Source organism: Callionymus lyra, chromosome 13 (genome assembly GCF_982586985.1).
Source record: "Callionymus lyra chromosome 13, fCalLyr1.hap1.1, whole genome shotgun sequence".
NCBI classification, from domain to species: domain Eukaryota; kingdom Metazoa; phylum Chordata; class Actinopteri; order Syngnathiformes; family Callionymidae; genus Callionymus; species Callionymus lyra.
In genome coordinates this window covers 25355599-25383539 of record NC_141830.1, presented here as the reverse complement: position 1 = coordinate 25383539, position 27941 = coordinate 25355599, and the positions used below count along the sequence as shown (strand labels likewise).

The 27941-nt window shown below is 41.5% G+C and overlaps 1 protein-coding gene across 1 annotated transcript in view; it reads right to left on the bottom strand.

Moving 5' to 3' along the window:
• Window positions 1-9015: 9015 nt before the first annotated feature.
• The window catches only part of macf1b (microtubule actin crosslinking factor 1b), a 52987-nt gene continuing 34061 nt past the window's right edge, over window positions 9016-27941 (bottom strand). The window contains exons 29-40 of the mRNA XM_087805175.1: window positions 15606-15731; window positions 14978-15121; window positions 14728-14916; window positions 14550-14661; window positions 13587-13753; window positions 13334-13496; window positions 12142-12296; window positions 12008-12082; window positions 10989-11106; window positions 10772-10911; window positions 9226-9346; window positions 9016-9154 (exon numbers count right to left, since the gene is read on the bottom strand). Coding sequence (XP_087661301.1) covers window positions 9129-9154; window positions 9226-9346; window positions 10772-10911; window positions 10989-11106; window positions 12008-12082; window positions 12142-12296; window positions 13334-13496; window positions 13587-13753; window positions 14550-14661; window positions 14728-14916; window positions 14978-15121; window positions 15606-15731 — 1536 coding nt within the window. The 3' untranslated portion in view covers window positions 9016-9128. The remainder of the gene's footprint in view (window positions 9155-9225; window positions 9347-10771; window positions 10912-10988; window positions 11107-12007; window positions 12083-12141; window positions 12297-13333; window positions 13497-13586; window positions 13754-14549; window positions 14662-14727; window positions 14917-14977; window positions 15122-15605; window positions 15732-27941) is intronic.

Sequence of the window (27941 nt, the reverse complement as noted above, 5' to 3'; positions counted from 1 at the left end):
GCTCAAAATTGTGTGAAAAGTCACAGAGTGGAAGGAGTGTGTTAGTAGGGCAGGAACAGATCTCAGAGTCCAACCCCAAGTAGTGAACAATCCCACAGATAGATCTCCTCCCCCTAGAGGTTCAGTCTAATTTCATGTCATGGACAAGAAAACACTCACGAGTGGAGCAGAACTTGCTTTGAATTATAAAAATGATCTTGAAAACCTAAAAAATACTTAATTTAAACAATCCTAGATGTTAAAACAGCTGACACAGTCTCAGAGTAAACAAACAAGCCACAGAAAACAATCTCAGTCAGAGTCGAAACTTTACAACAAGGACTAACTTTAGCTCATAATTTAAACAAGTAACAATTACTCTTATCAGCCAAGACAAATACTTCCATAGTCCAAAATATAGAGTCAAGCAACATAAATTCACAAAACAACTATAAAACCAACTAGATTTAAAAACTAGTAGTTCGAAGTTCTTCGACCAATAGAGTATCATTTTTCCAACATAGACAAATTAATTTCAAATTAAAACTCATCAACTCAAACAACAAATTTTTCTTCCTTATGGAATTAACCTCAATAACGTCTATCACACTTACTTAAAAATGAAAAATTGGTTTCCTTAGATTTTACCTCATGATACAATGTGGGTTGTATTTTTAAGCTTTTAAACTAAGATTTACAAAAAGTAAACTAAAATTCCCAGTATGGAGGGATGCCTGTTGCTGCACAGTGTCCTTTTGACCTTACCATCCCCCCTGTTAAGACATGTGTTATACCATGACAGAACTCTGTACAACAATGAGACTGTTCAATGATGGAACTGGTTTTAATTAAATATGTTCAAATTCATTTTTATCTTTAACAGTTAGTTTAACCTTAGCTGCGTCATTATTACTTATAATGATGAACTACAGATGTGTAGTTATTGTAGCTTAAAACACTTTCCTGTATCAGTCACTTATGATCACTTAATTCATGTCATGTACTGACCACTGCACAATTCTAAAAGCAACTATGTTCATGATGGTTTTGTTGTTGAATCAGTAATTTCACTTTCAATCTTTATTTAACTTGTGGTAGCATCATTTAATGATACTAAAAACACTTTCATTTGAATTTTTCTATTTTTAAGTTTGTTTCTTGTCTTGTCACTGATGTTGAGGAACAAAGGAAATATTAAGTATTTCCTTTTATATGTTTTATTATATCTGTTTTACAAGCTGAATCTTTTTATTCAGTGAAGTTTTATTTACAGTAAATAATATTTACTTGCCATGCGACCTGGTTTATGGCAAATAAAACAGTTTCAATATGTATTGCTCTTCTTCTCTTATGTGTTCTTCCCTTCCCCCTATTTGGGAATTTCTTACACGAGGAGTTGTCCATAAATCCTAGACAGCCTCTGATTCAGCAGAAGACACATTGTTTTTGTCTAATTCTCAGTAAATCTTTATTTTTATTTCATTTTTTAACATTCAATTATTCCTGGTTTATGGAATTCGATCAATTCAACATCCTTCTCTAAATATTCACCATTGCTATTTTGTGATTCCCATTTTGGAGGTTACTTTAATTTATTTAAAAGCTTTTATCTTTTTACCTACTGTTACTTTTTATTGGTATAGTATTTTTTAGCCCTATCATTTTATTAGGTGTAATTATTTTCTTTAGAGTAATTTATTGTATTCAGTTTGTATCAGTTTGGTATTTTTAATAGGAATATTTATTTTCAATAACAATATTTTAAGGCCTAGTTTTCCAATCCATTCATAATGAGTGTATTTTTGTGTTTATATTACCAAGTCAGAAGTCTCTTGGGTCGTCAATAATTCCATGTCAAGTCACTGGCTTTAGAAAGTTGTCTGCTTTCCTCCCGTCGAACAGAGATGGTCGAGTGACGTGGAGGTTCGCCGTGATCCTGCATGTGGTTCCAGGTTTCTCCTCTGTGTTTCTGTATTGCGGGGGTTGCGAGGAATTTCCCCTCATTTCTCCTCTCAGAGACACTCCATTCAAACATTTCTCTGCACATATCAGTCCTTTAAACACATCATATTTGTGATTATATGCTGGAAATAATCCCGTACTCTGCCATTCTTTCACAATTCTTTTTACCCTTTTTTCAACTTCCTTTGCATCCTTGTCCGTTGGGGCAGAACTTTTTATTAGATCGAATATTTTTTCAAGTTGCATCCCAACAGATTCACCACACCGTGGAACCATTCCCCAGTCAAACCATTCTTTCTCCCGGTTCATTTCCACACTCATTTTGTTGCAGTTTTTATCACAGCAGCTTTTTAACCCAAGAAATGAAAATGTCCACAGACGTTTCTCAGCACAGCGGCTGTAAGTTAGGAAAGTAAAAGAAGAAAAATGCAACGTTCACAGACGCTGTAAGTTTTATATCAAGGAAATATAAAAGGAGAACGTAACATTCACAGAAGCTATACGTTTTTTCAAGAAAATATGAAAAGAAAAGAAAAACGTAACATTTACAGATGTTATACGTTTTAGTTCAAGAGAATATGAAAAGAAAAACGTAACATTCAAAGATGTTATACGTTTTAGTTCAAGAGAATATGAAAAGAAAAACGTAACATTCAAAGATGTTATACGTTTTATTTCAAAATAATTTATTTTATCAACGCTCTGTCTGCGTTTTAGTCCAGGGATTCACCCAAAGAAGGACAAGATCGTAGGTTTTTTCCTCAGCTCAGCAGGCTGCACCCAAAATTCCACTTCGAACAACAGATTCATTTCAACTTCATAGAAAATTAATTTCTTAACAACAATAAAATCAGGCTATAATCACAAACAAAGCAAAACAAAATTAACCAAAACAAAAATGACGTCTTTATCTCAACCTAGTTCAAACTCAGGGACTCGAACCCTGGGGCTCTTTAGGATTTGATCAATTTCCAAGGCCTCCAACCTTTCTTGGTTCTTTTTAAGATATTGATTAAAATCAATACTCAGGGTCCAACCCTTAAGAACTCAGGGTCCAACCCTTAAGGACATTGATTCCAAATCAATATTCAGGGATTTTAACCCTAGGTCCTTATTAAAATATTAGTTTTAGTTATATTTTTATCTATTAGGGAGGCAAAGGACACCTACAGGAGGAGGTTGGAGGAGAAGCTGAGCCGAGAAGAAATAAGAGAGGTCTGGGATGGTGTTAAAACCATCACTGGACACAAGACCAAGGCCTCTCTGACTGCAGTGGACACGGTGGAGGAGGCAAATGGTCTGAACAACTTTTTCAACAGGTTTGAGCAGGTCACCTCACCCTCATACCGCCCGCCTCAGGACCTGCCCCACCTTCTTGTGCCCCCCTCCAGCTCCACACAACCACTTCCCAGCTTCACCTCACTCCAGGTACAGGATGTACTTCGGAGGATTCGTCCAGGGAAGGCTGCTGGTCCTGATAAGGTGTCTGCTCGACTGCTAAAGACCTGCGCTGCTGAACTAGCTGAGCCACTCCAGCATGTCTTCAACCTCAGTCTACGGCTGGGAAAAGTACCAACTCTGTGGAAGACTTCCTGTATCGTTCCAGTCCCTAAAAAGACCCGACCGAGTGTGCTGAACGATTACAGACCGGTGGCTCTGACTTCGCAGCTGATGAAGACACTGGAGCGGCTGGTCCTCAAACATCTCAGGCCACAAGTCCAGCACGTGCAAGACCCCCTGCAGTTTGCCTACCAGCCAGCAGTTGGTGTGGAAGATGCCATCCTTCACCTCCTGCATCGGACCTACTCCCACTTGGATAAAGGAAGCGGTTCAGTGAGAATCCTGTTCCTGGACCTTTCTAGTGCCTTCAACACTATCCAACCCACTCTGCTGCAGGACAAACTGACTAAGATGCATGTGGACCCTGGTCTGGTCTCCTGGATTACGGACTATCTTACTGATCGACCACAGTATGTCAGGCTGAAGGACATCAAGTCTGACACTTTGGTGTGCAGTACAGGAGCACCTCAGGGGACAGTACTGGCCCCTCTCCTCTTCACCATCTATACTTCGGACTTCTGCTACAACTCAGAGCTGAGTCTCGTCCAGAAGTATGCTGACGACACTGCCATTGTTGGATGCATCAGGGACAACAGCGAAGACGAGTACAGGAGTCTGATACATGACTTTGTGGACTGGAGTGAGAGGAACCACTTGCAGCTGAACACCTCAAAGACCAAGGAGCTGGTCTTGGACTTCGGGAGGTCCAGGACAAAGCCATGTCCAGTGTCCATCAGAGGCGACGAGGTGGAGATAGTGGACAACTATAGGTACCTTGGTGTGTGGATGGACAGTAAACTGGACTGGTCCTGCGAACACAGACCATGTATATAAAAAGGTTCAGAGTAGACTATACTTTCTGAGGAGGCTTCGATCATTTAACATCTGCAAGAAGCTCCTCTGCATGTTCTACCAGTCTGTGGTGGCCAGTGTCATGTTCTATGCTGTGGTGTGTTGGGGTGGAAATGTGTCCAAGAGGAGTGTCAACAGGTTGGACAGGTTGATCAGGAGGGCTGGCTCTGTGGTTGGAATGAAGCTGGACTCACTGGTGACAGTTGCTGAGAGGAGATCATTGAACAAACTACTGTCCATCATGGATGATGACAGTCATCCTCTGAACACTGTCATCAGTGAGCAGAGAAGCAGAATGAGTGCACGAATGCTCCTACCCAGGTGCAAAACAAATAGACTCAGGGACTCATTCATCCCTCGGGCTATTAAATTGTACAATTCTGAGTTCGGGGGCAGGAGTGGAGTGAGAGTATCTGGATGTTCTGTTCCATGTTAGTCTTTGTATCCATTGTCTTTGTTGTTTTTCTTTCCTTGACCTATGTTCTTTGTCTTTGTCTTTAGACTTAGATTGTGTCATCTTGTTCTTCCTCTTTATGTTCTTCTTCTTATTTTATTTTTTAATGTATTATTTTTTATTGTTTATGAAAAATTGCTGGCTATTGGTAAAAAACAATTTCCCGAAGGAGACCTCCTGAGGGATCAATAAAGTTTTACCTTACCTTTACCTTACCTTACCTTACCTATTAATAAAAATTATTATTATTATTTTTATTTTATTTTTTTCTTTCAGATTTGTCTGCTTTTCTATGATCGTGAAAGTAATCACGACCCTTATTGATTTAATCTTAACAACTTATGATCATGTTTAATTCAATGAACAAGTTGTTTATGTTGACACCCTCAGGTTCATACAACTTGTTTCATTAGTAAGTAAGTAAGTAAGTAATATTTATTTATATAGCGCTTTTCGAGACCAGAGTCACAAAGCGCTTAAACAATCAAAACAATACTCAAAAAAGTACATACTTTAAAGATCAAGATAATACTGAGAACAACACAGGAGTTCGAGAAATTCAAGGAAAAGCCTGAACAAATAGAAAGAAGATGTTTCTTAAAGGAGTCAGTAGACTCCATCAAGCGCAAAGAGAGAGGAAGATCGTTCCAAAGCTTAGGAGCAACAGCCTGAAAAGATTCTCTCCTCTGGTCCTGAGCCGTGTGCGTGGAACCATAAGTAGATTTTGATCCACAGACCTCAGAGCCCGAGCTGGGGTGTAAGGCTGAATCAGATCAGTGATGTAAGGAGGAGCCTGACCATGAATAGCTCTGAAAGTAAGAACCAGAATTTTAAAGTTGATCCTGAAAGAAACTGGAAGCCAGTGAAGAGTTTTAAGGACCGGAGAGATGTGAGTTCTTCTACTAGAGCGGGTCAGAATTCTCGCTGCAGAGTTCTGAATCAACTGCAGACGAGACAGCTCCTTCTTGTTAAGACATGAAAACAAACTGTTACAATAGTCCAGACGAGAAGAAACAAACGCATGGATTACAAGCTCCAGATCATGTTCCGACAACATTTTCCTAAAAAATGCATTAATGAAAATTAAAATGCATGAATAACGGTCATTGCATCAACAATGACCGTTATTCTTTTTTAAACTTTTTAATTTAACCAGCTTATGATCCAATGAACAAGTTGTTTATATTGACACCCTCAGGTTTGTACAACTTGTTTCATTGCATTAACAATGACCCTTATTTTTTACTTTTTAATTTTAACAGCTTATGATAATTTCTAATTCAATGAACAAGTTGTTTGTGTCGACACCCTCAGGTTTGTACAACTTGCTTCATTAAATCAAAAAAGACCCTTATATTTTTAACTTTATAAATTTTCAAATGAAAAGCAGCACATCTGACCTTTTTCCGTACACATATTTAACAACGACAACTAATTTTACATTCAACCTTGCATTTCTGAACAATCAAACACACTTTGCTCTATACTTATTTAAATTTAAATGTATCTTGATCTCAGCTACGAAACCTGGATCTGGACTCAAAAGAAGACTTCTAATCAATAAAGTGGTGTCTTCTGACCGTTATTATGTCAAATCTCCTCAAAAAAGCCGCCTCTGGTCTACACTTTCCTTTTATACTTACAATATCAAGCTAGAATACTAGATTATATATAAGTTATGGTTATTTAATTGACTAAAACAGTTTTTCGGAGCTGGAATTTTTTTTTTTGTAACATTGCTTTATTGTTGTCTTCGTGGTACTTTTTACCTTTTGACTTTTATTACATTTTTTTTTTCTTTCATTTCAACGACAAAGGCAAACCTTGTTTGTGAGGCATTTAAGGTCAACCGATGGATCTAGTTTTATTTAGAAGAAAAGCATTTATGTTTCATGACCTCGGGCCAAATGTAGCGCTCTTGAGAAAAAAAAAGAAGTATGGACGCCCCCTGGTCTTACCTTATATAAAGTACTGCTAACATCGTTGTTTCAACAAATGTGTAAAACAAGATCTTGAATATTTGTCTTGTACAATGCTCAGCTTTCTCTGGCCGATCATGTGTCAGAACAAACATGACTGTGTTGTTGCTCCACGCAGGGCAGCAGATCGACCCGGACGACCACGGAGCACATTTCTTCCAGTTTTCCTTTGAAAACAAACGTTAGTCTGACCTGTGTTGAGTATTTCTTGTATGCGTTTATCTTTAAAAGTATTATTGTATTGCAAATGTTTTTTGTTTTGTTTTTTTCATTTTATGTTGCCACTAATATTCCAATAGAAGTTTTCTGATTCAAATATAATTGGAAGATGCAAATATCTGAGTTTATGAGTGTGTTTAAGGTGTTTTCTTAGATTAGACCAGTTGCTAAATTAGTGATTATTTTCTTTTAATCTATAAATATTTTCAAATCTTAAAAGAAAAAAAAAGATCAGCTGAGCTGTGTCAAATCACATACTTGCGTACTTAAACTTGTCTCTAAAACACCCACAAAACTGAGTATGGATCGATGAACACTTTCTACACTAAACAGCTCAATCTGAGAGACGTAAATGGAAGTTACGTCATATATATATATATATATATATATAAAATATGCAACCAGCAGTAGGACGACACGTCTTCGCTGCTGATACCGGCATAAATATCTCGTCAATATTTAGTTTCTCATATTTCTTGATCCAAACGTGCTGCCAGCAGGTGTCGATAGTGTTCCTACAGCTGGTTGAAATCATCGTTAAATAGTAGTAGAAGAAGAAGAAGATTTCCTGTTAGTGCGTAGCAGCAGTGTTTGATTTGAGACATACTATCTGTGGAGAATGAGTTACTAGTTAGTACGTACACTATCCTGATGCATACTAACCAGTGCACTAAGAGAAGTATGTGATTTGAGACACAGCTCTGGTCTTCACTGGAGATCTGAAGTGTGAAATGAACGTCATTGTGAAGAAGGACCAGGAGCAGATGTATTTCCTGCACCAGTTGAGGAAATTCCAACACCAACTGTTGATGCTGGTGCAGTTTTATACTGTTATCGTGGATCCATCATCACCACTTGGTACTCTGCTGCAACATCTACTGACAAGCACAGACTGCAGAGGGTTATCTTATTCTGCTGAGAAGGTGATTTGCTGCCCTGCTCCCGTCCGGCAGGAGACCGAGATCAATACGCCCCCGAACATCAGGGTTCCATTTTTTTTAATTTAATTTATGTATTCGTTTTGTTTTTTGTTGCCAAGCCAAAAAATTCCAGTCTTGCGTTTACAAAACTGGCAATACACGATTTATGATTCTGATAAAATTTTATATTCTATTTTTTTTTTTGCATTTTATGTAATGTGTATTTGTGTACAATCTATTTCTATTTTTTCTGGTAAATCCTGTAACAATCCCTACATATAAAAGTCAAGTATATATATTTTTTAAAGATAAGGTAATATACTTTGTCATCAGTGTTGACATCTTTTCAACAGATCTATTTGTCGTCTATGTCGTCAACATAGTTCAGAAGATTTATTTTGTATTTTATTTATATTTTAACCAGATTTAAACATGCATTCATGGATGTACTGTATAAATAAATATTCCAAAAACTGAAATTCAATCACACTGTACTTGATATAAGCCTGTAATTCTGTTGTAAATTGTGTATTTTTATGAAATATTTGAAATATCCAGTGCTGAGAAAAAAAAGTACATCAAATACAAGAGTTACAAAGTTTTCCATTTAATAAATCGCATGTGTCTCACAAACGTAAAGTAGGATCAGTAGTTGGACAAAGAAAGTGCATTTTTTTTTTGAAAGAAACAAAAAAAGCTACATGAGAGAAACGAAAAAAATCTCTATTTTCACAGTCGAACTCCATAGAAAGACAAAACATCCAAAATCAATCCTGAGAAAATAATCTCTTCATCACACAATCTTGAAAAGTTCCCGTTGCCGCAGAGTTACAAACGTATAAACTTTACATCGTAGTTTCCCAAAATGTAGTGTGGCCCTGCCAACAATCTCCAATGAACGGCGATTAAAAAGTCAAAGTATAGTTTTGGTTTGTACAATATTTGGATGTTGAAGTCACATGAGGACCACCACTATTGCTTGATTCTTTCGGTTTCTCGGCTACTTGTGGTACAAAAGTTGAGTCAAAGTATCTTCTTTCATGCAGTGTCTTCTAGCTCTTCACGCAAACTTAAAACAGTCGTAAAAAATATGGTGTTGGCTTCAAAGTTTTTTTTCCCACAGATTACCCTTCATTTTGATGTGTCTTCCTCTTATCTCGATGTTTTGGGGCCTGAGGCTGTTTGGGTTTTTCCTGCAGACGATCACGTGGGCGACCTCCCGGCTTCTTCTGTGGAACAATAAAGACGGTTTAGGAAACAAAACCGGATATTTCATTTCAAGGTTTTCGCCGCCTCAGACCTGAAGGCGACGGAGAGTCGTCCTCTGCCGATGTGACGAACTGTAGATCTGATCCCAGAGCAGCGATGGAGCTCCGTGGACGCATGCACCGGTCGCCCGAGAAACTCCTGCGCAGCAGTGCCTGCAACCAGAGAATGTTTGGTTGAATAATGTGAAAAAAAAAAAATCTTGTAGTTCTACTTCATTTGGTGCTTGCCCTCTAACCGCTTCACTATTGGTTTAAACCAAAGTGGAGCGGTTAAAGGGTTTATGATAATGATCATAACTCAGGGGTTTTCATTATGTCCCACAAATTGCAACTGTATCAGCTTTAAAAAAAATAATCTGGTTGGATTTAGGTCATCGGATTAGATAATATCTCGCAACTTTCGATTGGATCTGTCACACATGTAGGTGAAAAGAGACTGTTTTTAGAAAAAAGTGTGAATTGTGATTCTTGAAGAAAGCAAATGTTTTATAAAACAATTGTATTTAACTGACGGTGCCTGGGATGGCGGTATGATAAACATAAATAAATGTAATTATTCATATTGTTGTTAATGAAAATTCCATGTAATTTTTTGTGCGTAATTGAGGAAGTTTGTGTCCTTGTAGCACTTTATATTAGTTAGTGCCCATGAAGTCGCTCTCAGCGCAAATAGGTCGGTGACCTGTGACCTTTATATAGAATCAGATTCAGAAACCTTTGTGCTGTAAACACAACACACACGTTTATCTTCGTTTTTATTAGTGATAAGAAGTCAAACAGCTAAACAGTGATGCTATAAAACATGCTCTCATTTTTGTTAGTTGCATTTTACATTTTGTAAGATCAAATCCATCATGGTGGAATTTAACATTTCAAAAGTTGAAAAGTTTTAATTATTTTATACAAATGTTTTTTATCAAATATGTCTATATGTTCATATAAAGGTTGGATTTGTTTTTTGAATGTATTGAAAGGTTTTCTAAACTAACCTTTTTTTTTAAACTAAGTTTGATTTTCTTATTTGTAAGATGTAAAAAATTAATTCTAAATTCCAATTTTATGGACAGTGGCCAACAGTTTCATATTGAATTTAAAAAGGCTTCAAATTAAAAATATTGAATATATATATATTAAAATTATTATTAGAATATAATATTATAATCTTTGTTTAAAAGACAATTTATTTCTTTTGAAAATATTTCTTTTTTTAAAACAAACTATTTAAAAAAAATAACCTGTCAATATTCTAATTATCTAATTAAATTATTTGAAAAATATAATTAAATGTGCTAAAATAAACAAGCATATCTATATCTATAAATAAAGCATAATATCAGTGATCATGCTATGACGTAAAAAACAACAACTACACACTGTTAATCTATTATTTTAATTACTCTATAAATACACAAATATGTATTTATCTGTGAAAGGAACATAAACAGCTAAACGATGATGCAAAGATGATTGTTTTGATGTTTAAAAATAATAATTCCTGTTTATATTTTGTCACATTTAGTCATTTGAGTTGAAAATAATGGTCTCGTCTCACACGTGTGTCACACGGGTGGTCAGTACCTTGCGTGTCATGGGGCTGGTGGGGGCCGAGGCACTGCTGTAGAGACTGAGGCTGGAGTTGGACCTGCTGACACTCTTGGTGGTGCTTCCTGGAGGAGACAAGTACTTCTCCTTGATCTTCAGGTTGGTCCGACCTTTGACTGTGAAAGTGAGTCGCATGTCGGTGTCAGCGAGTGTTTGTGAGGCACACGTGTGACCATTTGAAGTGTGTTCCCACCTCTGCAGGGGTCGTTCTTCACCAGGAACTCGTCCAGGGCGGTCCAGCCTCCGCCCACCCTCACCATGAGCGTGCTCCTCAAGATCCTGACCATCCGCAGCTGCTGCGAATCTCCGAACTAAAAGTCATCGACGTTAGGTCAGAAACTTAAAATTCTTAAATTCATAGTTCACACAAAACTTCACTCATTTTCTACTCTCATGTTTACTAACGTTGGATTATTTTAGTAAGTAAACTTTTTAGTTATAGACAAAAATGTTTGTTCATTTTAATGTAGCGACACAAGCTCAGTTGTCTTCATCTTCATCACTTAAAAACATCCAAATACCTTCATAGTGCTTGTCTGTAACGTCCCTCTTAGATTGAAGCTCCACATGAGGAAATAATCTTTATTTTAAGATCTTTTGTAGCAGAACTTCAAACAATAACAAGCGATACAGACCAATATTACCCCGGGTAAATATCGCGAGCCAAGACTGTATGATCTCTGGAAGTGCTTGCGATGTTAACTTCAGGTCTGTATTCTTTAATGATCTGCTACAAACTCTTAAAATATAGATTTAGTCAATTCGATCCAAGAGGAACGTTACAGACGAGAAGTATGGAGGTATTTAAACCCTCATCTCTGGGTCAAGGTGACCCGAAGGCCTGAAAACAAGGTATCCCTTGGTGGTGAAATACCTATACCTCTGCATATGCATTCATGACCTTTAGACAACACAGGGGATATCACAAACATATTTATTTTCGGGGCTTCAGGTAATCTTGACCCAGAGACAACACAAGGGATACCACTAACACATTTCTTTCGGGGGCTTCGGGTCATCCTTCGGGGGTTAAGTGTATTTTTGGACGAAGATGAGGACTAAGACAACTGAGCTCCAGTCGCTACATTAAAATGAACAAACATTGTCTAGAACTCTAAAAAGAACAGATTACTCTGAAAATAATTAACATTAGTCGACATGGGGTTGAAGTTTGAATTTCGGTGATATATCAGTTTAAAATAATCCACTGACCCTGTATCTGTTGGCACTGATCTGTTCCACTTGGAACCTCTTGGGGCAGCTGCACTGCGACACCTGTCGGCTCACCTGACCAGAAAAACCATGTTAAATCAAGACGTCGAAGCTTCGACAAGTCTTTCTCTCACCTCTTCGTTGATCTGATCCGCGTCCAGGGTCTTCCTGTAGGGGTCTCTGCTCGGGTGCAGGGCGCTGATGAACTCGTAGTAGTCGATGAAGCCGTCGTTGTTCAGGTCAAAGATGTTGGCCACGGCCGTCATCTCCAGAGTGTTGGTGGGGAATTCTGGGAGATTATATCACAGTCGGCGTGACACCAAACACACAATACATCACGTGGTTTATACTGCAGTTTGATTCATTACCACCACCAAGGAGGTCATAAGTATAATCCTTATAAATCTTTCTTTCAATGTTTGACTTCAATCAACTCCTACCAGTGATTTCCTTCAAAGGTACACGTGAGGGTTCAGACTTATCTAAGATACTGGATTCTTTGGATTTTAAAGCATACTTAAGTCCTTTAGTATTCTCCTAAATGAACAGTGCACTCTATGTACTATGTATATTTCTGGTTGTGTTTACAACCAATTGTACATGGTGCTCAAAAATCTGTCAAAATGTTTTAGTAAGACTTAAGTTACAAGTTACAAAGTTCAAACGTGAGGCTTAGTAGTATTAGTCGGCAAGGTTTTAAAGTATTATTCCGCCAGGCTTTGTAGAGTTATTCTGCTAGGCTTTGAAGTATTACTCCGCTAGGTTTTGTAGCATTAAGCTGCAAGGATTTGTAGCATCAAGCTGCGAGGCTTTGTAGTATTACTCCGGCAGGTTTTTTCGTGTATTGTTTTGTTTTTTAAGCGCCTGGCGACCCTGATCTGTGAAAGGCGCTTTAAAAATAATAATACATTTCTTAGTTTGCAGCTTTACTCCGCGAGGCTTTATAGTATTACTTTGCGGAGCTATGCAGTATCACTTGGATGTAGTAATACTCATTAAGGCTTTAAAGAATGACTCTGCAAGGCTCCGTAGCAGTGGCAGGTTGATCAGGCATCATCCGTTTGTGTTGCTGTATCATGCTGTCCTCATCAATTGATCCCTACTACATAGTATTACTTAAATATATTACTCATAAATATATTACTCGATGCAGTGGTGAGCTGTTGTCAATCAAATCAGAGAACTTCAAATGTTAGCGAGACATGTGTAATACTGACCCACATAAGTCACGTAAGCAATGAATAACAAACAAATCCTGGATATAAACCTCTTCGTTGGCTATGGAAGACACATCCACCTTTCACCGAAAGAGTAAACAAGTCTTACTGGAGGCCAGGACGTAGTCTATGAACTCCTTCTGGCTGATGCGTCCGTCCTGGTCCCGATCGATGCTTCGAAACACGTCCAAGATCCGAGATTTCAAATGGCTGATCCACTGGATGTAGCGCTTTCGCCAAATTCCAAAGTCAAAGTTAGCAAATTCTTCCATCTGTGTTAAAAAAAAAGAAAACACTCAAGTTATATAACAGTATGACCCAAGTCGACCTCAGTGTGCGGTTTAAACCATGAACACAATGACCTCTTTGAGGGCCTGCTGCTGCTGCTCCAGGAGCTTCTGTCTGGACAGTGCAAGGAGCCACAGTTTGTGCCACTGAGCGACCAGCTGACTGAGCTGTGGGGTCTGGGGGTCGAGGTGCTCGAGGGGAAGAGGCACGACTGGCTGTATCTTCAGAGTACTCCGCCTCCCTGGATCAAACCACAATCACATTGTCATCATGAAACCCGTGTTCGTGGTCACTGAAGGAAAAACTTCTCAAGTCCTAGAGCCGTTGCAGCTGTTGAAGTCATATTATCCTGAAATTCAGACGTCACTCATTTTCTACTCACCCTCATGTTGACTAATGCTGGATTTTTTTTAGAGTAATCTGTTCTTTTTAGAGTTATAGACAAAAATGTTTGTTCATTTTAATGTAGCGACTGGAGCTCAGTTGTCTTCGACACTTAAAAACATCCAAATACCTTCATACTGCTCGTCTGTAACGTCGCTCTAGTATTAAAGCCTCAACAAGTTCAGAAAAAAACTTAAATAAGTCTATATTTTATAGTGTTTTTTAGCAGAAGATTCCAGACCATCAGCGTAAATGTTGCCTGTGTCCCATGTGTCTCTGTGTTGTCTTGACCTTTTAAAGTGTGTATTTTATCTGTGTATTGTTTGTGATTGTTCAAGCGCTTTGTGACCCTGGTCTAAAGAAATCTTTACAAATAACTATTAGTAACTTACTTTTAGGACGAAGATGAAGACGAAGTCGCTACATTAAAATGAATAAACATTTTTGACTAAAACTCTAAAAAAGAACACATTACTCTGAAAATACTCCCAACCATTTGTTAACAGGAGAGTGGAAGATGAGCTTGAATTTTGGCTCAACTATCACTTACTTTGAAGATAAAAAAAACATGGTAAGAGTTCAAGGTGGTTCGTATAAAGGTTCAATGAGTAAATCAGAAGAAACCATCAGTAAGAAAAAATTCAGGGTCTCACGTGTCAGAGGGCGTTTGCTCGGTGAAATCTGCTTCGATACGCTCTTGTGTTTGCAGGATTTCGTTGCACTTTCAACCTCCGTGAACTTCTTGTTCAGACCTTCCATGAACTCCTGCGGAGACAGAGTTGGTATCAGATGTTTGTAACATCCACAGACGGTGGAGATATCAAGACAGACCTGGTGCTGATCCATTAGCTCCTGGTTCTTTTCGATGGTCTCCGCCGGTGGTTCTCGGTCCTTGACGTGAAGATCCTCCACAGCTGAGGAGATCCAGTCTAGGAGTCTCTGGAGCGTCTCCCTCTCCGCCTGCAGGGCGGTCAGACTGCTGTGGATCTTCATCCCTTGCTGCTGGGCCCACGTCAGAACCTGAGGAGAAGAAGTCATGAGATGATGGAAAAAAAACACTTGTGTCCTCCGACAGTCGCACCTCCTCGTAGCGAGTCTTGGTGACGCTCATCCAGGATTTGAGTGTGATGATGGAGTCCGGGTGAGACGACAGAAGGATCTCCTCACCCAGACTTTGGATCTTCTCAAGATCTTCAGCGTGGGCCTGAAGAGAAGCCAGAGACTCCTGTGGACCAAGAGCATCATTCATTTTCACTTCATTTGACTTTAATCTCGTGATAAATATTTAAAAAATAATATGATTTTTCTAATTCCAACGAGTTAAATAAAAAAAATAAAATGTATTTCAAAAAAGGCTACAAAGTGACTTGAATTAAAAAAAATGTTTTGAATATAACAATCTGTTTATATTTAATAATCAATCAAAGCAAATTCAACCTTTCAATATGTCAATGATTGAATTTAATGATTAATAAAAAAAAACATTTAGATAAAAAAACATAGTTTTAAATATACTAAATATAACATTGATTCACACAGTTTTAAATTCAATAATTCAAATTCATATAAATTCCATAATATATATATATATTTTTTTATTCAGTTGTTCTAAAATACTAAATTCAACCTTTCAATATATTGATTAATTACGGATAAACTTCCATAGATGTGTCACTCATCAGCAGCTGTGTTAACTCACACCGACCGACCTGGTGTTGTTTGCTGACGACCATCAGTCCGTTCTCGTCCTCAAGGACGGCGCCATATTTCAGCGACATCTCCGAATCGGTCAGACGCTCCATGAAAGAGTGAACCAGGCCGTCGAACTTCTCCGCCTGAGCACGAACCACACCAACCGTTGTCAGATAAAAACTTCATTCAGACGAGGAAGATTAAACTTGTCATAACCAGAGTCATGTCGTTCAGAAGTTTCAAGTATAAAGTGTCGACATCTTCGTCCGGTTCGACTAAGAACACTCGTGTCTTTGACTCATGGACTTGTTTTGAATTTTATAAGGTTATTTTTTAGGAATTAAACAATGTATTTTATTTTCTCTCGATGAAACATGCAGTTAATAACGAAGATGAAGTTTCAATTATTATAAATACATTTGTGTTTTTATTGAGTTTATTTATTATTATTTTTTTTTTTTTTTACTTTTCTTTTTTCTCAATAATTTAATTTAATAATTTATTAATTGAACATGTACTTGGTTTTTATTGAGTTAATTTTTTTCTTTCTTGAATCATTTCATTTTATTTTTATTTTATATTTTTGTTTTGTTCTTTAGGCATTTTTATATATATATATATTTTTTTCAATAACTGATTTCAATAATTTCTAAATTGTGTATTTTGTTTCTATCGAGTCATTTAATTGAATAATGTGAATATTTATAGGTTGTATTCGTTTGTTTTTTTTAATAATTAAATGGAAAAGTATTTGTTTTAGTCTTTTTTTTTTTCTTTTTTTTACAAAGAATATACTTTTTCTAATTCCAACATTAAAAAAAAACATGTTTATGTTTTTTTTTTCTTTTTTAATAAGGCTTAAAATGCTAGTCTTGAATATCACAAACTATGTTTATTTTTAATAACCAATAAAAACAAATTCAACCTTTCAATATATAAATGATTGAATTTAATGGTTAATAAAGAAAAAACATTTTGATAAGAAACCAAACATATTTTTTAAATATATTAAACATTGGTTCTCACAGAGTTTGATTTTCTAATTATAATAATTGAAAAATAGATTTTATAAATTCTATTATTTTCTCAATATCAATGATATAAGAAAAGTAACAAATATTTACAATATAGACTGAATATTGGACACAATTATTTTGTCTCAGCATTTATCAATAAAAAATACTTAGGAATTAAAAAATGGTGTATTTTATATTTACTTGATGAAAAATGCAGTAAGTAATTAAAGATGATAAGCCAAATTATATTTGCTTTTATTTATTATTTTCTTTTATTTCATCTTTTTTACTTTTCTTAAAGCTATTTAATTTATTTTTTTCAATAACTGATAATCATTTCTAAATTTAAAGATTTGATTTTGTTGAGTTTATATTTTATTTAATTTAATTAAATCCTTTAATTGAATTACATTTAATTTATTTTTTATTTTTTATTTATTTATTTATTTTTTCTTCTTAATATCTATAATATAAGACAAGTAAGAAATATTTCTCAGGATTTATAAAAATAAGATGAAAAGAATAAGAATAAGAATACTTGTTAATATAAGGATAAACACAAACCCATTATGTTCAAACTATGGTCCTTAACCAACATGAAGTGTGTGGCGTCACGTATGAAGTGTGTGGCGTCACGTATGAAGTGTGTGGCATCACATATGAAGTGTGTGGAGTCACGTATGAAGTGTGTGGCGTCACGTATGAAGTGTGTGGCATCACGTATGAAGTGTGTGGAGTCACGTATGAAGTGTGTGGCGTCACGTATGAAGTGTGTGGAGTCACGTATGAAGTGTGTGGCGTCACGTATGAAGTGTGTGGCGTCACGTATGAAGTGTGTGGCGTCATGTATGAAGTGTGTAGAGTCACGTATGAAGTGTGTGGCGTCACGTATGAAGTGTGTGGAGTCACGTATGAAGTGTGTGGCGTCACGTATGAAGTGTGTGGCGTCACGTATGAAGTGTGTGGCGTCACGTATGAAGTGTGTGGAGTAACGTATGAAGTGTGTGGCGTCACGTATGAAGTGTGTGGCGTCACGTATGAAGTGTGTGGCGTCACGTATGAAATGTGTGGCGTCACGTATGAAGTGTGTGGAGTCACGTATGAAGTGTGTGGCGTCACGTATGAAGTGTGTGGAGTCACGTATGAAGTGTGTGGCGTCACGTATGAAGTGTGTGGCGTCACGTATGAAGTGTGTGGCGTCACGTATGAAGTGTGTGGAGTAACGTATGAAGTGTGTGGCGTCACGTATGAAGTGTGTGGCGTCACGTATGAAGTGTGTGGAGTCACGTATGAAGTGTGTGGCGTCACGTATGAAGTGTGTGGAGTCACGTATGAAGTGTGTGGCGTCACGTATGAAGTGTGTGGCGTCACATATGAAGTGTGTGGAGTCACGTATGAAGTGTGTGGAGTCACGTATGAAGTACGTATGAAGTGTGTGGAGTCACGTATGAAGTGTGTGGCGTCACGTATGAATTGTGTGGCGTCACGTATGAAGTGTGTGGCGTCACAAATGAAGTGTGTGGCGTCACGTATGAAGTGTGTGGCGTCACAAATGAAGTGTGTAGCGTCAGGTATGAAGTGTGTGGCGTCACGTATGAAGTGTGTGGAGTCACATATGAAGTGTGTGGCGTCACGTATGAAGTGTGTGGCGTCACATATGAAGTGTGTGGCGTCACGTATGAAGTGTGTGGAGTAACGTATGAAGTGTGTGGCGTCACGTATGAAGTGTGTGGAGTCACGTATGAAGTGTGTGGCGTCACGTATGAAATGTGTGGCGTCACGTATGAAGTGTGTGGAGTCACGTATGAAGTGTGTGGCGTCACGTATGAAGTGTGTGGCGTCACGTATGAAGTGTGTGGAGTAACGTATGAAGTGTGTGGCGTCACGTATGAAGTGTGTGGCGTCACGTATGAAGTGTGTGGAGTCACGTATGAAGTGTGTGGCGTCACGTATGAAGTGTGTGGAGTCACGTATGAAGTGTGTGGCGTCACGTATGAAGTGTGTGGCGTCACATATGAAGTGTGTGGAGTCACGTATGAAGTGTGTGGAGTCACGTATGAAGTACGTATGAAGTGTGTGGAGTCACGTATGAAGTGTGTGGCGTCACGTATGAATTGTGTGGCGTCACGTATGAAGTGTGTGGCGTCACAAATGAAGTGTGTGGCGTCACGTATGAAGTGTGTGGCGTCACAAATGAAGTGTGTAGCGTCATGTATGAAGTGTGTGGCGTCACGTATGAAGTGTGTGGAGTCACGTATGAAGTGTGTGGCGTCACGTATGAAGTGTGTGGCGTCACGTATGAAGTGTGTGGAGTAACGTATGAAGTGTGTGGCGTCACGTATGAAGTGTGTGGCGTCACGTATGAAGTGTGTGGAGTCACGTATGAAGTGTGTGGCGTCACGTATGAAGTGTGTGGAGTCACGTATGAAGTGTGTGGCGTCACGTATGAAGTGTGTGGCGTCACATATGAAGTGTGTGGAGTCACGTATGAAGTGTGTGGAGTCACGTATGAAGTACGTATGAAGTGTGTGGAGTCACGTATGAAGTGTGTGGCGTCACGTATGAATTGTGTGGCGTCACGTATGAAGTGTGTGGCGTCACAAATGAAGTGTGTGGCGTCACGTATGAAGTGTGTGGCGTCACAAATGAAGTGTGTAGCGTCACGTATGAAGTGTGTGGCGTCACGTATGAAGTGTGTGGAGTCACGTATGAAGTGTGTGGCGTCACGTATGAATTGTGTGGTATGAAGTGTGTGGCGTCACAAATGAAGTGTGTGGCGTCACGTATGAAGTGTGTGGCGTCACAAATGAAGTGTGTGGCGTCACGTATGAAGTGTGTGGCGTCACGTATGAAGTGTGTAGTGTGTGGCGTGTAGTGTGTGGCGTCATGTATGAAGTGTGTGGAGTCACGTATGAAGTGTGTGGCGTCACGTATGAAGTACGTATGAAGTGTGTGGAGTCACGTATGAAGTGTGTGGCGTCACGTATGAATTGTGTGGCGTCACGTATGAAGTGTGTGGCGTCACAAATGAAGTGTGTGGCGTCACGTATGAAGTGTGTGGCGTCACAAATGAAGTGTGTGGCGTCACGTATGAAGTGTGTGGCGTCACGTATGAAGTGTGTGGAGTAACGTATGAAGTGTGTGGCATCACGTATGAAGTGTGTGGCGTCACGTATGAAGTGTGTGGAGTCACGTATGAAGTGTGTGGCGTCACGTATGAAGTGTGTGGAGTCACGTATGAAGTGTGTGGCGTCACGTATGAAGTGTGTGGCGTCACATATGAAGTGTGTGGAGTCACGTATGAAGTGTGTGGAGTCACGTATGAAGTACGTATGAAGTGTGTGGAGTCAGGTATGAAGTGTGTGGCGTCACGTATGAATTGTGTGGCGTCACGTATGAAGTGTGTGGCGTCACAAATGAAGTGTGTGGCGTCACGTATGAAGTGTGTGGCGTCACAAATGAAGTGTGTAGCGTCATGTATGAAGTGTGTGGCGTCACGTATGAAGTGTGTGGAGTCACGTATGAAGTGTGTGGCGTCACGTATGAAGTGTGTGGCGTCACGTATGAAGTGTGTGGCGTCACGTATGAAGTGTGTGGAGTAACGTATGAAGTGTGTGGCGTCACGTATGAAGTGTGTGGCGTCACGTATGAAGTGTGTGGAGTCACGTATGAAGTGTGTGGCGTCACGTATGAAGTGTGTGGAGTCACGTATGAAGTGTGTGGCGTCACGTATGAAGTGTGTGGCGTCACATATGAAGTGTGTGGAGTCACGTATGAAGTGTGTGGAGTCACGTATGAAGTACGTATGAAGTGTGTGGAGTCACGTATGAAGTGTGTGGCGTCACGTATGAATTGTGTGGCGTCACGTATGAAGTGTGTGGCGTCACAAATGAAGTGTGTGGCGTCACGTATGAAGTGTGTGGCGTCACAAATGAAGTGTGTAGCGTCACGTATGAAGTGTGTGGCGTCACGTATGAAGTGTGTGGAGTCACGTATGAAGTGTGTGGCGTCACGTATGAATTGTGTGGTATGAAGTGTGTGGCGTCACAAATGAAGTGTGTGGCGTCACGTATGAAGTGTGTGGCGTCACAAATGAAGTGTGTGGCGTCACGTATGAAGTGTGTGGCGTCACGTATGAAGTGTGTAGTGTGTGGCGTGTAGTGTGTGGCGTCATGTATGAAGTGTGTGGAGTCACGTATGAAGTGTGTGGCGTCACGTATGAAGTACGTATGAAGTGTGTGGAGTCACGTATGAAGTGTGTGGCGTCACGTATGAATTGTGTGGCGTCACGTATGAAGTGTGTGGCGTCACAAATGAAGTGTGTGGCGTCACGTATGAAGTGTGTGGCGTCACAAATGAAGTGTGTAGCGTCACGTATGAAGTGTGTGGCGTCACGTATGAAGTGTGTGGCGTCACGTATGAAGTGTGTGGCGTCACGTATGAAGTGTGTGGCGTCACGTAAGAAGTGTGTGGCGTCACGTAAGAAGTGTGTGGAGTCACGTATGAAGTGTGTGGAGTCACGTATGAAGAGTGTGGAGTCACGTATGAAGAGTGTGGAGTCACGTATGAAGTGTGTGGCGTCACGTAAGAAGTGTGTGGCGTCACGTATGAAGTGTGTGGCTTCACGTAAGAAGTGTGTGGCGTCACATATGAAGTGTGTGGCGTCACGTAAGAAGTGTGTGGCGTCACGTATGAAGTGTGTGGCGTCACGTATGAAGTGTGTGGAGTCACGTATGAAGTGTGTGGCGTCAAAAATGAAGTGTGTGGCGTCACAAATGAAGTGTGTGGCGTCACGTATGAAGTGTGTGGCGTCACGTATGAAGTGTGTGGAGTCACGTATGAAGTGTGTGGCGTCAAATATGAAGTGTGTGGAGTCACGTATGAAGTGTGTGGCGTCACAAATGAAGTGTGTGGCGTCACGTATGAAGTGTGTGGCGTCACAAATGAAGTGTGTAGCGTCACGTATGAAGTGTGTGGCGTCACGTATTAAGTGTGTGGCGTCACGTATGAAGTGTGTGGCGTCACGTATGAAGTTTGTGGCGTCACGTAAGAAGTGTGTGGAGTCACGTATGAAGTGTGTGGCGTCACGTATGAAGTGTGTGGAGTCACGTATGAAGTGTGTGGCGTCACGTATGAAGTGTGTGGCGTCACGTATGAAGTTTGTGGAGTCACGTATGAAGTGTGTGGCGTCACGTAAGAAATGTGTGGAGTCACGTATGAAGTGTGTGGCGTCACGTATGAAGTGTGTGGAGTCACGTATGAAGTGTGCGGCGTCACAAATGAAGTGTGTGGCGTCACAAATGAAGTGTGTGGCGTCACAAATGAAGTGTGTGGCGTCACAAATGAAGTGTGTGGCGTCACGTATGAAGTGTGTGGCGTCACAAATGAAGTGTGTGGCGTCACGTATGAAGTGTTTGGAGTCACGTATGAAGTGTGTGGCGTCACGTATGAAGTGTGTGGCGTCACGTATGAAGTGTGTGGCGTCACGTATGAAGTGTGTGGCGTCACGTATGAAGTGTGTGGAGTCACGTATGAAGTGTGTGGCGTCACATATGAAGTGTGTGGAGTCACGTATGAAGTGTGTGGCGTCACGTATGAAGTGTGTGGCGTCACGTATGAAGTGTGTGGCGTCACAAATGAAGTGTGTAGCGTCACGTATGAAGTGTGTGGCGTCACGTATTAAGTGTGTGGCGTCACGTATGAAGTGTGTGGCGTCACGTATGAAGTGTGTGGCGTCGCGTAAGAAGTGTGTGGAGTCACGTATGAAGTGTGTGGCGTCACGTATGAAGTGTGTGGAGTCACGTATGAAGTGTGTGGCGTCACGTATGAAGTGTGTGGCATCACGTATGAAGTGTGTGGCGTCACGTATGAAGTGTGTGGAGTCACGTATGAAGTGTGTGGCGTCACGTATGAAGTGTGTGGAGTCACGTATGAAGTGTGTGGCGTCACGTATGAAGTGTGTGGCGTCACGTATGAAGTGTGTGGCGTCACGTATGAAGTGTGTGGCGTCACGTATGAAGTGTGTGGCGTCACGTATGAAGTGTGTGGCGTCACGTATGAAGTGTGTGGAGTCACGTATGAAGTGTGTGGCGTCACGTATGAAGTGTGTGGCGTCACGTATGAAGTGTGTGGCGTCACGTATGAAGTGTGTGGCGTCACAAATGAAGTGTGTGGCGTCACGTATGAAGTGTGTGGCGTCACGTATGAAGTGTGTGGCGTCACGTATGAAGTGTGTGGCGTCACAAATGAAGTGTGTGGCGTCACAAATGAAGTGTGTGGCGTCACGTATGAAGTGTGTGGAGTCACGTATGAAGTGTGTGGCGTCACATATGAAGAGTCTGGCGTCACGTAAGAAGTGTGTGGAGTCACGTATAAAGTGTGTGGCGTCACGTATGAAGTGTGTGGAGTCACGAATGAAGTGTGTGGCGTCACGTATGAAGTGTGTGGCGTCACGTATGAAGTGTGTGGAGTCACGTATGAAGTGTGTGGCGTCACGTATGAAGTGTGTGGAGTCACGTATGAAGTGTGTGGCGTCACAAATGAAGTGTGTAGCGTCACGTATGAAGTGTGTGGCGTCACGTATGAAGTGTGTGGCGTCACGTATGAAGTGTGTGGCGTCACGTATGAAGTGTGTGGCGTCACGTATGAAGTGTGTGGCGTCACGTATGAAGTGTGTGGCGTCACGTAAGAAGTGTGTGGAGTCACGTATGAAGTGTGTGGAGTCACGTATGAAGAGTGTGGAGTCACGTATGAAGAGTGTGGAGTCACGTATGAAGTGTGTGGCGTCACGTAAGAAGTGTGTGGCGTCACGTATGAAGTGTGTGGCGTCACGTAAGAAGTGTGTGGCGTCACATATGAAGTGTGTGGCGTCACGTAAGAAGTGTGTGGCGTCACGTATGAAGTGTGTGGCGTCACGTATGAAGTGTGTGGAGTCACGTATGAAGTGTGTGGCGTCACGTATGAAGTGTGTGGCGTCACGTATGAAGTGTGTGGCGTCACGTATGAAGTGTGTGGCGTCACATATGAAGTTTGTGGAGTCACAAATGAAGTGTGTGGCGTCACAAATGAAGTGTGTGGCGTCACAAATGAAGTGTGTGGCGTCACAAATGAAGTGTGTGGCGTCACAAATGAAGTGTGTGGCGTCACAAATAAAGTGTGTGGCGTCACAAATGAAGTGTGTGGCGTCACGTATGAAGTGTGTGGCGTCACAAATGAAGTGTGTGGCGTCACGTATGAAGTGTGTGGCGTCACCTCTGAAGTGTGTGGCGTCACAAATGAAGTGTGTAGCGTCACAAATGAAGTGTGTGGCGTCACAAATGAAGTTTGTGGCGTCACAAATGAAGTGTGTGGCGTCACAAATGAAGTGTGTGGCGTCACGTATGAAGTGTGTGGCGTCACGTATGAAGTGTGTGGCGTCACGTATGAAGTGTGTGGCGTCACAAATGAAGTGTGTGGCGTCACAAATGAAGTGTGTGGCGTCACGTATGAAGTGTGTGGAGTCACGTATGAAGTGTGTGGCGTCACATATGAAGAGTCTGGCGTCACGTAAGAAGTGTGTGGAGTCACGTATGAAGTGTGTGGCGTCACGTATGAAGTGTGTGGAGTCACGTATGAAGTGTGCGGCGTCACAAATGAAGTGTGTGGCGTCACAAATGAAGTGTGTGGCGTCACAAATGAAGTGTGTGGCGTCACAAATGAAGTGTGTGGCGTCACAAATGAAGTGTGTGGCGTCACGTATGAAGTGTGTGGCGTCACGTATGAAGTGTGTGGCGTCACGTATGAAGTGTGTGGCGTCACAAATGAAGTGTGTGGCGTCACGTATGAAGTGTTTGGAGTCACGTATGAAGTGTGTGGCGTCACGTATGAAGTGTGTGGCGTCACGTATGAAGTGTGTGGCGTCACGTATGAAGTGTGTGGCGTCACGTATGAAGTGTGTGGAGTCACGTATGAAGTGTGTGGCGTCACATATGAAGTGTGTGGAGTCACGTATGAAGTGTGTGGCGTCACGTATGAAGTGTGTGGCGTCACGTATGAAGTGTGTGGCGTCACAAATGAAGTGTGTAGCGTCACGTATGAAGTGTGTGGCGTCACGTATGAAGTGTGTGGCGTCACAAATGAAGTGTGTGGCGTCACAAATGAAGTGTGTGGCGTCACGTATGAAGTGTGTGGAGTCACGTATGAAGTGTGTGGCGTCACATATGAAGAGTCTGGCGTCACGTAAGAAGTGTGTGGAGTCACGTATGAAGTGTGTGGCGTCACGTATGAAGTGTGTGGAGTCACGTATGAAGTGTGTGGCGTCACGTATGAAGTGTGTGGCGTCACGTATGAAGTGTGTGGAGTCACGTATGAAGTGTGTGGCGTCACGTATGAAGTGTGTGGCATCACGTATGAAGTGTGTGGCGTCACGTATGAAGTGTGTGGAGTCACGTATGAAGTGTGTGGCGTCACGTATGAAGTGTGTGGAGTCACGTATGAAGTGTGTGGCGTCACGTATGAAGTGTGTGGCGTCACGTATGAAGTGTGTGGCGTCACGTATGAAGTGTGTGGCGTCACGTATGAAGTGTGTGGCGTCACGTATGAAGTGTGTGGCGTCACGTATGAAGTGTGTGGAGTCACGTATGAAGTGTGTGGCGTCACGTATGAAGTGTGTGGCGTCACGTATGAAGTGTGTGGCGTCACGTATGAAGTGTGTGGCGTCACAAATGAAGTGTGTGGCGTCACAAATGAAGTGTGTGGCGTCACAAATGAAGTGTGTGGCGTCACAAATGAAGTGTGTGGCGTCACAAATGAAGTGTGTGGCGTCACGAATGAAGTGTGTGGCGTCACAAATGAAGTGTGTGGCGTCACGTATGAAGTGTGTGGCGTCACGTATGAAGTGTGTGGCGTCACAAATGAAGTGTGTGGCGTCACAAATGAAGTGTGTGGCGTCACGTATGAAGTGTGTGGAGTCACGTATGAAGTGTGTGGCGTCACATATGAAGAGTCTGGCGTCACGTAAGAAGTGTGTGGAGTCACGTATGAAGTGTGTGGCGTCACGTATGAAGTGTGTGGAGTCACGTATGAAGTGTGTGGCGTCACGTATGAAGTGTGTGGCGTCACGTATGAAGTGTGTGGAGTCACGTATGAAGTGTGTGGCGTCACGTATGAAGTGTGTGGAGTCACGTATGAAGTGTGTGGCGTCACAAATGAAGTGTGTAGCGTCACGTATGAAGTGTGTGGCGTCACGTATGAAGTGTGTGGCGTCACGTATGAAGTGTGTGGCGTCACGTATGAAGTGTGTGGCGTCACGTATGAAGTGTGTGGCGTCACGTATGAAGTGTGTGGCGTCACGTAAGAAGTGTGTGGAGTCACGTATGAAGTGTGTGGAGTCACGTATGAAGAGTGTGGAGTCACGTATGAAGAGTGTGGAGTCACGTATGAAGTGTGTGGCGTCACGTAAGAAGTGTGTGGCGTCACGTATGAAGTGTGTGGCGTCACGTAAGAAGTGTGTGGCGTCACATATGAAGTGTGTGGCGTCACGTAAGAAGTGTGTGGCGTCACGTATGAAGTGTGTGGCGTCACGTATGAAGTGTGTGGAGTCACGTATGAAGTGTGTGGCGTCACGTATGAAGTGTGTGGCGTCACGTATGAAGTGTGTGGCGTCACGTATGAAGTGTGTGGCGTCACATATGAAATGTGTGGAGTCACAAATGAAGTGTGTGGCGTCATAAATGAAGTGTGTGGCGTCACAAATGAAGTGTGTGGCGTCACAAATGAAGTGTGTGGCGTCACAAATGAAGTGTGTGGCGTCACAAATAAAGTGTGTGGCGTCACAAATGAAGTGTGTGGCGTCACGTATGAAGTGTGTGGCGTCACAAATGAAGTGTGTGGCGTCACGTATGAAGTGTGTGGCGTCACGTATGAAGTGTGTGGCGTCACAAATGAAGTGTGTAGCGTCACAAATGAAGTGTGTGGCGTCACAAATGAAGTGTGTGGCGTCACAAATGAAGTGTGTGGCGTCACGTATGAAGTGTGTGGCGTCACGTATGAAGTGTGTGGCGTCACGTATGAAGTGTGTGGCGTCACAAATGAAGTGTGTGGCGTCACAAATGAAGTGTGTGGCGTCACGTATGAAGTGTGTGGAGTCACGTATGAAGTGTGTGGCGTCACATATGAAGAGTCTGGCGTCACGTAAGAAGTGTGTGGAGTCACGTATGAAGTGTGTGGCGTCACGTATGAAGTGTGTGGAGTCACGTATGAAGTGTGTGGCGTCACAAATGAGGTGTGTGGCGTCACGTATGAAGTGTTTGGAGTCACGTATGAAGTGTGTGGCGTCACGTATGAAGTGTGTGGCGTCACGTATGAAGTGTGTGGCGTCACGTATGAAGTGTGTGGCGTCACATATGAAGAGTCTGGCGTCACGTAAGAAGTGTGTGGAGTCACGTATGAAGTGTGTGGCGTCACGTATGAAGTGTGTGGAGTCACGTATGAAGTGTGTGGCGTCACGTATGAAGTGTGTGGCGTCACGTATGAAGTGTGTGGAGTCACGTATGAAGTGTGTGGCGTCACGTATGAAGTGTGTGGAGTCACGTATGAAGTGTGTGGCGTCACAAATGAAGTGTGTAGCGTCACGTATGAAGTGTGTGGCGTCACGTATGAAGTGTGTGGCGTCACGTATGAAGTGTGTGGCGTCACGTATGAAGTGTGTGGCGTCACGTATGAAGTGTGTGGCGTCACGTATGAAGTGTGTGGCGTCACGTAAGAAGTGTGTGGAGTCACGTATGAAGTGTGTGGAGTCACGTATGAAGAGTGTGGAGTCACGTATGAAGAGTGTGGAGTCACGTATGAAGTGTGTGGCGTCACGTAAGAAGTGTGTGGCGTCACGTATGAAGTGTGTGGCGTCACGTAAGAAGTGTGTGGCGTCACATATGAAGTGTGTGGCGTCACGTAAGAAGTGTGTGGCGTCACGTATGAAGTGTGTGGCGTCACGTATGAAGTGTGTGGAGTCACGTATGAAGTGTGTGGCGTCACGTATGAAGTGTGTGGCGTCACGTATGAAGTGTGTGGCGTCACGTATGAAGTGTGTGGCGTCACATATGAAGTGTGTGGAGTCACAAATGAAGTGTGTGGCGTCACAAATGAAGTGTGTGGCGTCACAAATGAAGTGTGTGGCGTCACAAATGAAGTGTGTGGCGTCACAAATGAAGTGTGTGGCGTCACAAATAAAGTGTGTGGCGTCACAAATGAAGTGTGTGGCGTCACGTATGAAGTGTGTGGCGTCACAAATGAAGTGTGTGGCGTCACGTATGAAGTGTGTGGCGTCACGTATGAAGTGTGTGGCGTCACAAATGAAGTGTG